Source organism: Engraulis encrasicolus, chromosome 20 (genome assembly GCF_034702125.1).
Source record: "Engraulis encrasicolus isolate BLACKSEA-1 chromosome 20, IST_EnEncr_1.0, whole genome shotgun sequence".
Taxonomy (NCBI): Eukaryota; Metazoa; Chordata; class Actinopteri; order Clupeiformes; family Engraulidae; genus Engraulis; species Engraulis encrasicolus.
In genome coordinates, this window is record NC_085876.1 from 17,812,969 (window position 1) to 17,827,854 (window position 14,886).

Consider the following 14,886-nt stretch of genomic DNA (forward strand, 5'->3'; position numbering starts at 1 on the left):
GGTTTCGGGCCACCAGGCGTTGCTGGTTTTGAAAACAAGCAGAAAAAAAATACTCGACTTGTTTTTAGAAAAATGGGTCGACGTAAACCTTTATTGGCAACGTGTAACGGAGGCTAACTAGCACAGAGTTGGCGTGGAACGTTGGTAAACCTCCCTCCGATAGCCTCATACAGTCTCGTGCCGTTGGGCCGAGAGACTAGTCTCTTGGCCCAGCGGTATCGTACTGTATCTCCCATTGCCGAACCGTTGTAGTTGACAAGGATGCAGGTTCGATCCCTGAGGGGGGTGAACAGGTGCAAGATGACCTCCGTCACAGTGGTGCCGCTGACCCGGGATGGGAGTGAGGTTTAAGGGGGAGAGTGTAACGGAGGCTAACTAGCACAGAGTTTGCGTGGAACGTTGGTAAACCTCCCTCCGATAGCCTCATACAGTCTCGTGCCGTTGGGCCGAGAGACTAGTCTCTTGGCCCAGCGGTATCGTACTATGTCTCCCATTGCCGAACCGTTGTAGTTGACGAGGATGCAGGTTCGATCCCCGAGGGGGGTGAACAGGTGCAAGATGACCTCCGTCACAAACGCCTTCTTTCGATGTGACGCAACACAGAAAGGCTTTCGTGATTCGCTCGTTTCTCTGCCTTGTTTACGTTAATTGGGAAACACCGGGAAATACAGCCAGCCAAGTTGACGCACCGCTATGAGGGCCTTGCATGTGAGTTTAACTTGGGGTGACCGTCCGATGTTCAAAAGGAGTGAGTAAAACTGTGTTTTATCGGAAGTTGGCCTTTAAAAATATAGAATTTGAGGGTTGCCCAAATATGCAGAACGATTTGTTATTTTTTTGCCTTTTAATTGTAACTGATCCCCTATTATAATCACTAAAGTGTCAAATTCGGTTTGGTAATGTCAGATCTTGAATAGTAATCTCAGTTTTATGACTTTTGAGAGAACCAGGAGGAGACATCTCTCCAGACGGAGTTTGTCTCAGACAAGGGTTATCACTTAGCTTAACTGACCTGCATGATTATTCTTCTTTGGTGCACTTTTACTTGAAGATGACAGTGGAATGTGGAGACAGAGAGGGATACAGACGCAGAGGAACTTGTTTTCCAGCCTCTCTCTCTCTCTCCTTTTGCGAAAGTCAATTATTGTAAACCTGATCTGATTGTCGTGGTCTTGTTTCTTAACAGTAATATAACGGACAAACCGTTATACAGTATGTCTATGGTTCAAAATGTTTTCTAATGATACTGAAATGATAATGCCATGAAAATGAAGGGTAAACATTTGAAGTTAAATGTCTGCTATGTATTTTCAATCAATTTAATCAGAAACAAAACTAATCGACAACTAAAAATACATCTTGCATACAAATCCAGCATGATTTCAGGTCCTTGTACTGGCTCTATACTGTCAATTAAACTCTGTCTAAATTAAATGGTATACATTTTTGAAGGAAAAAGGCGAATGGTGTTACCTGGGCTTGTCACGGTAGCCAAATAGTAATGTTAACATAATTTTATTGCAAAACACAAGTAGAACATACAAGGCAGGGCGAATCTATGTTTTCTTCACGTTGTGGACACCAAATTCTGACCCTACCATTCGAGTGTTTCCGCAGATTATTGGTGAGCCTGTGCGAATCGTAGCCTCAATTCCTTGTTCGTAGCTGACAGGAGTGGCACCCAGGGTGCATTCCAATATGTGACCTTGCGTCCTCCACTTGTGCTTGTGGCCTCACGTTTTGCTGATGCCCTGCCTCCGTGGAGAAAACAAATAAGTTTCCCCGCAGTCAGCCTATCCAAGAAAATGTTTGGGGGACTATTAGTCATTCACCATCCAGTTTGCAAATGAGAAGATGACTTAAGAATTGAGCTTTTGCAAGATATTGAAATATAAGGCTGCTGCCAGTGATGTCATCATGGCATATTACTTCCTGGTATGAGGCCACAAGCACAAGGAGGACGCAAGGTCACATATTGGAACGCACACCCAGTGTGGTCTCTGCTGCTGTAGCCCATCTGCCTCAAGCAGGATTTCGTGGAGCTTTTTTTGTGATTATTGCGGTCTAAAATGCCTGATTTCGCATTTTGTTGCAATAATACTGCACTTGGAAGTGAAAATTGAACATAACACCTCCACACCGAAAAATGACAGTTTTTTCAGTGCATTATCCGGGTACTTATTGCACACTTGATTTTGCTGCGATCAGGACCCAGTGTTGTTGCTAACTAAGTTAGCAACTTACTTGGTTGCAATGCAATTTCCCATAGGCAACTTACTAAGTTGTTGAGAAACAGGGTCCAGAATTGGAAGTCATAGAGCACACCAAACACAGAGCAGACAGGGCCATAAGTACGGATATTGGAAGAGGCCATCAGATGGGAGCGAGGCTCTCAAGTCAAGTCAAGTCCGCTTTTATTGTCATACAATAAAAATTAAGTCATACAAGGAAAATGAAATTACGTTTTCTATCTATACCATGCCAGGACATCGACATATACAGGACTGACATTTTACAAACTGACATAAAGTGCAAGACAGGACAGGTAACAGTGATGGACTGGTAACATGCCTCTCATGCCTTCCCATCCCCACTGCCTCCCACACCGGAGGTTTGTTGTGAGGTCATAAGTTCGAGCCACAGGTGCGAACTACACAGATGATCTTTGTTACAGTTAGCTTGAGTAGTTTACTGGCGGCTGTGGAATTGATTTTAGCATTTGAAGACTGAGGAAAGCAAAGACCTACAGAGCAACAAACTGCATTATCATGTGATCTCTGAAATCTTGAATGTATGGCTGATTGATTGATTTTTTTTCTCCCTCACAGTTACCCTTTGAAAAGGAGGTTTACTACATTCAGCACTCCATGCTTTACTTGGTACCGATGTATCTCTTCAGGAAAGGGGGTGAGCTGAACAACAATTTGCATTTTCTACATGGTTATACTAACATATGTCTGAAATTACACACCCCAACTCCGATGAAGTTGGGACACTTGGTAAATTGTGAATAAAAACAAAATACCATAGTTCAATCCATACATTAGATCCATACATTAGACATGTCGGTAACATTTCACAATAACCTTCCACTAATTGGTTAACTAATGGTGTAACTTGCATGTTAAACACCACTAAATCTCATTTTAAGAACCTCAGAACATCAATTTAGATGTTATAGCCTATATGTCAAAATACCAAATTATTGCATAAACAGCATTTTCAGAAAACTTTGTCAAAAATAACGGCGGCTTCTTTTAAACAAACATTTAGAATCCGACGTAGATAGAGGGAGTCGCCGCGTTCTACAGACATACTAAGCACCGCAGAGAATAGGAAAGAATCTAATAGCCTATTGTAACACCTTTCCAGACCTATAGGCTAAATTTCAACAAATTAAATGGCCTTAAACAGTGGCAGTATCCACCAGATACTGTCTGAACCGTTTTATTATTTAAAATAATAATAATATTTTTTTGTAGGTTTCCTCCATGTCAATGCGCTGCAGCAGCGCCATGAGGGTGTGCCAGACCTTTATGTGGCACTTCATTAGGTTTCAAAATAACATTTTTAACCTAATATAATGTCTGATTGATATAAACTATATTTGTGCATATAGCATATTTAATTTTATATTTTCGATGTGTTTCCCTCATTGTGGAGATTCTCGGTTGCATCCAGAGTCGTGAGTTGGGTAGGTTAGGTGTAGCCAAAATAACCCCCCTCCTCATCACAGAGCTATCGCGCACTACCACCACCGACTGTTTTTATTGCCTCAATCCCCTACACTTCGTTTGCACAGTAAGATTGTCATTATTAGGGTATGTCACATTACTTTTTGGAGTTTATTAAGGCTGCTGTGCTGGTCTATAGGGTAGAAACTTGACTGTGACTTTATGGCGCTTCGCTTTTGTCGAAAAAAAACCCCCCGATAGGCCTATGCTTCCGAAGCATAACCTACGTGACACTCTGGTTTTGAACTGCTGGAGAGAGTGAACCTCTTTCTCCAGGCCTACTTAGCATATCCACATTTCCATCTTTTTTCTGAAGTTGAGGACTGCTTCGTGTCTCGTGTCTGTCAGTAGCCTAACCGATTCCGACGTTGTGTCTTTTGCGCATGGAGTGGACAGTGTGCCAAATTGGGTCGGAGCAATGTTTTTAACTAACCTATATGTAGTAGCCTACACTCACGAGGGATGAACAGGATTTGAAACAGGTTTGATTCTTGCGGCGATTGCTGATAGCCAGCTGGTCCAGCGGTGGATTGCGTGTCGTTACCCTATAAAACCAGGCGAGACAACATTGCAGACAACATTGCTCTGCGAGAAAGATCATCCCTGTCTTCCTGGCGATTCATCCCCTTTGTCATCGTCCCTCTTTTCCTGTTAGTAATTTGGACCTGGCATGTTCATCCCCGTAATTTGTAAAAACCGGCAACCAAACGTGCGCGCAGCACTTTAGAAAGACGCAGGTATCCTCTCTATCAAAGGAACGCTTTCTCCGCGTGTGGTGAGCTAGATTTTCCGTATCCTCATGGATTGGCAAAACATGTTGGGAGACTTCAAATCGATCTACTTCCCCAAGCATAGCCTACTGAAAATGTCCAGCATGTCCAACGTGTTTTACACATTCAAATAGGCCTAGGCTACTCCCACTATAGACATCTCCCAAACTCAACGACGAGTGCTGCCAGTGCACATTTCGCCCCTAGCACCACACACGTGGACAGCTCGCAATGCAATAATAGGAAGGCTATATAGGTAATATTTGTGCTGGCATTTTTGTTTCAGTTTTGTAACGAGGATTATAGCAGGTGAAGACTTGATTTCTTCTAGCCTACGGGAATACTTTTTTAGTTTGGTATAATTACGTACAATGCAAATAACTGTTTTTTGTGACATTCGGACATTTTTGGAGGGAATATAATCGAAAGTCCCGCCGCCTGGTTTATTGTTTTGTGACGTGCATGTGGATGAGCTTTATTGACGTTTCATGTAGGCTAATAGCCTAGGCCTACTGAGCAGTGAACTGAAATTGAAAATAGGCTATAGGCTATGTCATTTTTACAACATGGCATTTTTCTCGGGTGCTATGAGTTATTGTTTTGCACCGAGTAGGAAACGTTTGACGCCATGCCACTCACAGTGACCATATTATTTCTCATCATGTCGGCAAAGGGCCTTCAACCATAGCCTATTGTATAGTTTGGTCTTTTTGTAGTCTGTAAGCCAATCCCCTCGTGAAATTGTAGGTTACGTGCCTCACATAAGATAGTGCCGCGGTTTCAGCACCATGGACAGACACATTACGCATGGCCACAGACAGCGTGGAGACCCAGAACAGTTTCATATTCTAGATAAACCGATAGACCCGCTGATCCGTCTTTTTTAATACACAATGCACAAACGCAGTAATAGACCATTTTCAATAGCCCAAATACAATATAACTGTCCACTTTTCCCAGCCTCTCTACTAGGCTACAACCAAAATGGTTGGTAAGCCTACATCCACAAGCGAGAGCTGAGCCAGAACTTCAGTTGGACTCCCTCTATCTACGTCATAGAGGCTCTGCCAGCGAGGAGAGTAGGGTCTGTCTGCGTCCTGCAAGACAGGGGCGTGTCTCGAGAAGGCGTGTCTCGAGCGTTCTGAAGGCGTGTCTTGAGCGTCCTTAAAAATGGATTACACCACAGCCCTTTGAAGCCCTTTGGAGCCATTGAAACCCATTCAAAACTTAATTTTTTCGATCTGACACAGAATATCTTTAATTAGACCTAAAGACACACCATGGTACTGGGAGAGAACCTCAGCTTTCCATAACTGAAAGCAGTATTTCCCTAGCATCTACCAATCCGAAGGTAGCCCACTTTAAGTGCGGAATTACTTTTCTAAAGATAGCGTTTTGTTTCCTTGGAAACGGACGCGGTTTATGTGTTACGCATACGCTATTTGACTCGGTTTTGCACTATTATGGATGCATTTCTAATCTTGACATGTTAATGGACAATCTATGCGAATTTCATAATGTGTTTTTATGTGATATGGGAGTAAATGTGTTTACATCCCGTCTGGGATTTGTTAAAATAGCTGGCCCGCTAGTTAGCTAGCAAGTGCTAGGTCTCTACACTACATCATGTGTCAAAAGTGGAAAGATTTGCCGACACTCAAGGCTGTGGATATAATGAACTGGTCTGTGAATGTTTTCAAAAATGTTTTGCTTTGACAAATTGCTGATATTAAACATCCAAATCCTGGTGTTTCTTTGTGTATGTTTGGGCCATTGAGACAGATCGATTGTAATATCTATTTACTTGCTAGCTAGCTAACTAGCGGACTAGCTAACAAATCCCAGACGGGCGTACTGTTAACACATTTTACTCCCATGTTCCATAAAAACGCATTTTGAAACTCGCACAGATTGTTCATTAGAATGTCAAGATTAGAAATGCATCCATAATAATGCAAATCCGAGTCAAATGACATATCGCTTCATCAGTCTGTCTGGCTTCATCTCCGTTCCGTTTCCAAGGAAACAAAACGCTATCTTTAGAAAAGTAACCCCGCACTTAAAGTAGGCTACCTTCGGATTGGTAGATGCTAGGAAAATGCCGTTTTCAGTTATGGAAAGCTGAGGTTCTCAGCTCTCATCAGCTGAGGTTGTCAGTATCTCATCATTAAATGAAATACCGTTTAACAACTTTATATTCACTGTTTGAATTCGTATGGCGGCGCTAAATCCTGTTTCCTGCCACTACCGGTAGGCGTGTCTCGAGAGGGCGTGTCTCGAGTGAGGTGGGCGTGTCTTTAGTGGACGCAGGACGCAGCCGGACACTATTGAGCGAGGAGCCCAAGATTTCAGAAGTCGCCATAAAATGATACATTTTCATAAAAATATTGCAGTTTGGCTTTGTTATAGAGTGTGAATTTCACATATACTGTATGTTTCAAAACACCTCTCCTGACAACATCCAGTATATATTTAGTTATAAATTTAACCTAAACGTTACCCTTTAACTTATGGTAACGTATTATTATGTCGCCCCGGAAATTGGGGAGGGGGGGAGGGGGCATAAGCTCTGCTGCATAGCTGTGATTAATAATCCTGATCGTGATTTTGATCTAAATAATCGTGATTATAATTTTTTCCATAGTCGTGTAGCCCTAATATATTTTTGTCATCAGCAAATGTTAAGTAAGTGTTACACAGTTGATTTAATAATGATTTTATCAATGCTTATAATAGTATTATAAATGTACAGCAAACCATTAGCTAACCATTAGTTAACCATTTATGTGGAAGGTTATTGTGTGAAGTGTTACTGACTTGTCAACTGATAAAACTAAGCAAAATTATTATGTTGAGGACATTTGTACTCATTTCAGATTTTATAAATGCAACATGTCTAAAAAAAGATGCATCATGGTCAATAAAATGTATCAAATGTCAAAAGACTTAATATAAAAGGGAACACTTCACAGTTAATTATGTTAAAGTAAAATGCATTTTTTTTTTGTAATTGTGGCCTTTATTCCTATGTAAACTGTGTCTGTAAGTTGTTCTAACTGTACTTTGACTGTAACTTGTTTTTGTTGAACATATTTTGATTCCATATTTTTTCCCCCTCAGATTAAATTATTCATTTTTTTTCTCTGTGCATGCAATAAAAAAGTAACAAAGTGCCCTTTGAAATGACTTCAGTTTTGTGTTTTTTCTGACAGGTGTATATACCCCTGAGCCACTGGGAGATATGTCGTGGGCCCTTCTATCAACTGGCATCCTGTTCCTCTACCATTTTGTCTTCCTGCAAACTCTTGGCATGGTATGATGCTTTTTCTTTTTTAAAAGTTTATTTTTTGTGTAAGGCAGTGGTGCTCAAACTGTGGTACGCGTACCACTTGTGGTACTTGGGACATCTCTGGTGGTACTTGGAAGATTCATTTGTTGTGCATTGATTTGAAGGCTGATCAAGTTGTTGCAGTCAAAAATGTGTCTTTGGTCTCACATTTGGTAATATTGAACTATGTGAATCTGAAAACATAATGCAGAACAATACTAGGCAAGCAAGAAATTTAAAAACAAACTTGCACTGAATGTGACTGTAGGTGTTGATGCTGTTATGAACCTCTCCTGTGTATTGACTGGCAAAAGTGAATATGGAAGGCCTTTGTTCCTCTCCTGTGTATTGACTGGCAAAAGTGAATATGGAAGGCCTTTGTTGCGATATTCTAATGTTGGTTGTCAAGGTGGTATTCGGAGAGCTCAATATTTTCTTGGGTGGTACTTCGCTCAAAAAGTTTGAGAACCACTGGTGTAAGGGATGACGTTAGGTGAGAAGATCCCCGTCATGGAATAGCTTTAGAGAGATCAAGACCTGCATCTCTCTGTCGGTTGCTATTCCCCGTCAGGGACCTTCTCGCCAAACCTTATCTCGATTTTTACCTGGCTACCCTTACATTATTCAGAATGAATTACAGAAAGAATTATATCAGAATGATGACAATGTATTGATTTAATGAAAAGTGTAATCACTGGGGAATTAATATGACTTCCATCATGACACAAAATGGAGCTTTGACTTCCACACTTGGTTTGCCATTCCAGAACACTGCCCAAAATTGTGTTGCCTTGCGTAGTGTATCCCGAGTGTATCCCGACTCTCGCCAGATGAATTTGTTCCACTTTGCTCCACGAACAGCTGGAGCCACGCCATGTTCGTATACTCAGCGTTGGGCAGTAATGCATTACAAAAGTAATTAATTACTGTAATGCATTACTTTTTGCTGTAATGCAGTAATGCAAGACATTGCAGGGCAAAAATCTGTAATATTTACTTAGTTACAATGCTAAATAAAGTTACAATGCATTACAATGACCTGGATTTTAGTGGTATTCAGTGTGGTGGGTCAGAAAGAAGGTATTCCTGAACCTGGTAGTTTTTAGTCTGCATGCTGCCAAAAACACCTCTTGTATGGGAGGTGAAAAAGTCATGACTCATGAGCTTGATTTGCACGGCAATAAATTGGCAGATCCATATTTAGGCCTACAGTTCTTTTGGCGAAAGTAACTAAAGTAATGCAAAAGTAGTGTAATCCCTTACATTTTAAATGTAGCAATATTGTAGTGTAAGGGATTATTTTGAAAAGACAGTAACATGTAATCAGTAATGCATTACAGCTTTTGAGTAACTTGCCCAACACTGTGTATGTCTGCGAAGGCATGGTTTTATCAAAAAGTCCTTTGTGAAAATGGATACAAGTATGAGTACATTAATGTGTGTACTTGCCGATACCGAGTACCGATACCGATACCTTTTACCACCAACATACAAGGAAAATAAATGCATGGCCTTGTTTTTTTCCACCTGTGATATTTTTTACTGTCCATTTCCATGTAGATTTAAATGTTAGTAAATGTATGAGGTGGCACTTTTTTCCATGCTGCTTTGCAGTCCACAGAACGTGACGAGATATTGTATTGTTTCGTGTAATAGCAGTATCGTGCCTGGTATCGGTTAGTGTTTTGACGAGTACGAGTATAATTAAGCAATATGACCCGAGTGGGAGGGATGATGTGCACTGACATCCTCCCTGGTGTGGTTCGGCCATAGGCACGAAGCCGAAGGCTGCAGGGAGGATGTCAGTGCACATCATCCCGACCACGAGGTACCAGTACCAGTATCGGTATCGGTGCATCCCTAGTGAGCTCATAAAGGGAATTCACAAGTCTGCTATTAAATTTAGAAATATCAGATGTGCAAGTTTTGGGGAGCTGAAATAAATGATAGAAGTCCGCAACACTGTTAATGCTCCCAGTGATTTATTTGCCGGGAGCATTAACAGTGTTGCGGACAGGGCCGGTTTTAAGCATAGGCCGGCTAGGCGGTCGCCTAGAGCGCAATCTGAAGAAGGAGCACCGAAATGGCGCTCTCCGATGCGTAATTTTGCGATATGGAGGTTTTTTTATGAAGTCGCAATCAACAAAGCCTGGCGAAAGCGCTCCTCACGACAAAACGCCCCTCAGCCAATAGTAATATCGCTTTCAACTGTCTCTGGGAAGCAGAGGCGATTCCTCTTTGAGTACAAGGGAGGCGCCGCCTCCTGTACAAAATCACGGAGAATAGTATGTAAACAAATGCTTTACACGACTTAATAACATTGCTATTTCAGACCCAGCTCCATAGATGCATGTGCTCAACTTAGAGATTAAACCAAATTGTAATAAGATCCAGAGGCTCGCTCGAGTTTTTTTCCGCTCATGACAACGCGAGCGAGTCGAGTCTCAATGGGCTTCAATGGCATGTGGGACTGTACTCTTTTTCAATGGCAAAATGCTAAACGGTCATTGGCTATTGCCGTGAAATTTTTTTAATTTTGAGACTGAGCCTCACTGGGAGTGAATGGAGAAGAGAGAGGAGGGGGGAGGGACCGGAGACTGGAGCTCCGACTTGTGATTGGGTGAACCCCGTGTCAGTAGGCTACAGTAGTTGATTTCATTTCGAAATGCGGATATGTTATTAATTTGACTGAGAAGTTTCGTCGTGGTAACCAGTGGGGAAGCTATTCATTGTGGTGTACTCCAGTTTTGTGTACATATTCTTGTAAACCTAGTGTTGCGAATAAAGTCTTAATAGTGGCACGTCCTTATCCTTTTTAATCTCCCAATTCAAAAGTTGAGGTTGCCTATACTTTTCGTTAGGGCTAGCTTGCAAGAAAGAGAGCTATGCAAAATGCCAAGCATTGTGGATTAAATTCTGGCGAATTCCAGTCGTCCTTATGAGGAGAAAATGAATATCAAGGAGCAGAGCAGAGCACTGCCTAATATTGAAGGTAGGGAAGAACAACCGTTTCTTTTGAGCTTTCGTGGTGTCTGATCAACTGGTTAACTGCCAAGTCCCGTGAGTGGCGAGTCCTTGTTTCCTACTGTGTTGGCAATGTCTGGTAAATAATTAAAGATTTTGCGACCTCTAGTGGTAAGTTAAGCCGTGCACCCAGTAATGAACAAAGACAACGAAGGCAAACTCAATCACATCATTATGTGGCGGAGTTAGGCCTAATGAATAAGCTAATAATAATAATAAAAACATTTCCCTATGAATAGGCTACAAGGGGGATAATGATTAATGATTAACAAATATGTTTCAACAAGAGTCCTTTAGTGTGTGAGGCCATATGTGGCTCAGGACCAATGTAAGATGTGTGTCAAAATTGACCCCCTTTTTTTTTGCGTTCTGGACATATTGTAATTGAACAGCCTCCCCTGTTTGACAGACTACCAGCCGCCACTGCTGGGAAGTCTGTGAACCAATAAACAGACAGTCCTGAGAAAGGGGGCGGGATGAGTGACAGCCTGCGATCTGTTTTGAATTTGGGGACTCACTCGAGAGACAGAGGGAAGCGCAGACAGAGCAGTGCTGCTCTGCTTGTTGGAGAATTGTTATGTTCTCATTAAACCAGTCATTGCATGATGCAGGAGTGCAGAGGTTGTTTTGGAACTATGTGATTTAATCAGCAACCGTTTGTGATTATGGAAAGCCTAATAGTTATGAGGCTACTGTTTGGAATTAGAGGGAAAAAGAGCTTTGTTTTTGATCTGAGAAATCGCTAGTTAGCATGCTAACATTAGCCAAGTATGCCAAGCAATGAAATCCAAGCAAGTAAGACTGGTGCAATGTTTAAAACAATTTTAGCTGCCATATGTCCTTCCATCCACTTGAATGAATTACCTGCTTGTTGTAATCTTAAAAAAAAAACATTGTTTCCAGACCAGAATGACATACATGAATCATGTAACACAGAACCATGCACAGCATGTTATCATGCTGAGTGATGTAGTATTGCAGACAAGTGAGGCTATTTACTTTTGTATATTATTCTCCCTTTCTCACCCTGTCCCTCCAGGAACTCAAACTCGCCTAGGGCACCAAATAAGCCAGAACCGGCCCTGGTTGCGGACTTCTATCATTTATTTCAGTTACTCTATTTTGTCCAGCACCTGTGCCACTGATGTGCGCGCATTCTCCACCTTCAAGTTTTGGGGAGCCCCATTCAAGTGAACGACACATTCTACAGAATGAAGAACAGCCATGTAATAAAAATACATAAAAGTAAACTATGGAATAAACTAGCTCTGTCCATTTCGGCCCTCAGAGCAGGTTAAAAACTGGTTAGCCGCAACAACAACGTTCGAGAAATGCAACCCTGAACGTTTCAAACTTTAAACAAGTTCACTCTTCTCGTCTCTAATCGGTGCTCAAAGAGGCAGCTCTAGAGTCTCCTTACTAAAGTACCAGGAAACTCCCCATTCTCATTGTGACACAGCATTCCACAGCACACAATGCTCACCGCACACACAACGAAATCGCTTTCAAGACTCACCCAAGCAAGAAGGCAGTGTCAAACGGCACCCCAAGGGAGCAGTGTGGTGGGACAGTACCATGCTCAGGGTACCTCAATCATAGCCTGATTATCATCGACGTGCAAATCTCTTCGAGACTTGGTCTGACCAAGAGCATTACAATGAACATTTCCCAAACGGCATGGTTGACCCGTCTTCCTTTGTTTGCTTATTGCCACAAAGTGGGAAGAGCTCCCGTATTTTTGGGAACTCAGAAAGTACTTGTATTGCCCTTGACCTCACTAGTTGCAACGCTGAAAGTGTTGCGTCACTAGGAGGGCACAGCCTCAGTCATAGAGGAGGACAGGAAAGCACAGGACAGTCGTGAATCAAAGCGGCAGCTCTTGGGCTACAAGCCTGACATCCTAATTACTTTTGAATTATTACAGAACATCACCACACTGCTTTTGAAGGTCCAGTGTGTAATTTTAGTACTTGTTCCCAAAATGTAGGCCACGCACTTTTTTATGAATGATTTTTGTATGAATACTAAGTAAATAAACTGGGGCTGTAGCGATACACTCAACTCACGATTTGGTTCATATCATGATTTTGACCAATGGTTTGATACAATACGATGTATACGTGTCTTTATAAAATACAGATAAAAAATTCTACGTTAAAACTGATAGTTTATAGGTAATGGGTAACTGATAATGATTACTAAGCTTGAAAGCACTATTGGGCCTACATCATATTATGTTGTTTCCGGGACTGAAGGGTAAACGAACTTTAATTAGCATATCATAATATTAATGAGCATATCATAACATTGCAATACACCATCAAGGCCCTGTGTAACACAATTTCTCGGTTTGATAAAAATTGTTGCATCTCTATAATAAACTAATATTTACTGCTCTGAACAGAGTAGGCTTTGCAGCCAAAGGTGCAGCTGGTAATTCAAAATGGTGGATTAACATGGAGAGGATCCACCTATTCGTCTGTGAAGGTGTACATTTCCAAACCATAATGAATACTTAATTGATATTGGTAGTGAATATTCAAGCCATAAATTACATTTGTAAATGGGCTGCATAAATTCTGCAGAAGCAAGGAGTGGAACTTGGACACCGGTAGCCGATGCAATGATTTTTTTTATGGCTTTACATGTATGGATTCTAAATTTTTGTTTTCTCCTGATTGCACGAAACTAGCTCTGCACAACTCAACCTCTGATCGCAGTGTCGGTCAAAAAATTAGCTCACGTGGTTGGCTGCCAGTGTCTTGCCCCTCCTCACAACACTGTGTTTATAAACAAACAACACAGTGTCTATAAAAAAACACCTATAAAAGTGCTACCCACAAGTGCAAAACGTTATGTTTTCAGTCACTAGACCTTCCTCAGTGCCAAAACATGAAGCATAAATACTGAATAGAATTACACATTGAACCTTGAATGTAGTAGGCCTATGTAATATGTATTAAAGGGCCACACTGTGTATTTTTTCTTTGCCATTTATTTTCTTCCCTACTTATTTTCTGTCTTTGCTGTTCACAGATGACTGAAGTAAACCTGAACAACATGCTCTGCCCAGCAGTGTCCGATCCTTTCTACGGACCGTGGTACCGAGTCTGGGCCACTGGGCATCAGACGCTTCTGACTCTGATCCATGGCAAAGCGCTCACATTGATCGCTCACCACGCGGTTCCTGCGTGCCGCTACTTCACCAACAGTGCCTACCCTCGCAGCAAGGTTGACTGAGGCCATGTCCGCATTAAAAGTTGAACAAATAGGCCTATAAATGTACCGTACGTATCCATAGTTAAAAACTATCTGCGTCTACACTGTCATTTTTATATCGTTTTCAGATTGTTCCTCTATTGGGGAAGCTGGTTTTTCAGATTTCTCTACTACAGCGGTCGTAGCATCATTTTTGATGTTTCGAGGGAGGCGAAAACGCATACATTGTGCATTTTCTTGTGTGTCTTTTCATGTGGACTTATGGTTACAGTTTACGGTTGAGTGAGAACCCTTATTAACCTTGTCAACATGTTTTGATCATCGTCGATGCTTAGGCCTACGTATATCATTTCATTCATATCCTGAACATATACTCTTAAAGGTCCTTCAATGTTGGTAATTTCTACTGTTGGAATTGCATTGAAATGGGGAAATGTCTTTTTATTGTGATGAAAAACCTAACAAAATAAAGTTTAACTTTTTGTTTATTTTTTCAGAATTTTACTCTTTTCACTGCCTGTATTACCGTTTATGGAATATAATTCATATTGGAAAGATTAATATTCATTGGACCTACACTCTTGTGTCTTGAAGTATAGAATTTGTATGCTTTTTTTACCAACATTTTTTACTTCTAGCACTGTATATTGTTAACTACATGATATCAATGTTCAGGTATTACGGAACTTTTTTCTATGACAATTATGCCAGATCTTGACTTTTTACTAGAGGTGAAACCGAAAGAGTATTGAGAATCCTCACCTGATTTCATGTTCAAGTTCTACGTCAGTACTCTGGCCTGCCTGGTTCC

At 41.3% G+C, this 14,886-nt stretch overlaps 1 protein-coding gene across 1 annotated transcript in view; it reads left to right on the forward strand.

Moving 5' to 3' along the window:
* LOC134436365 (transmembrane protein 164) overlaps positions 1–14,574 on the forward strand; it is a 32,132-nt gene extending 17,558 nt beyond the window's left edge. Inside the window, exons 4-6 of the mRNA XM_063185533.1 lie at positions 2,829–2,907; positions 7,717–7,817; positions 13,893–14,574. Of these exons, the coding sequence (XP_063041603.1) occupies positions 2,829–2,907; positions 7,717–7,817; positions 13,893–14,096 (384 nt within the window). The 3' untranslated portion in view covers positions 14,097–14,574. The remainder of the gene's footprint in view (positions 1–2,828; positions 2,908–7,716; positions 7,818–13,892) is intronic.
* Positions 14,575–14,886: the final 312 nt, after the last annotated feature.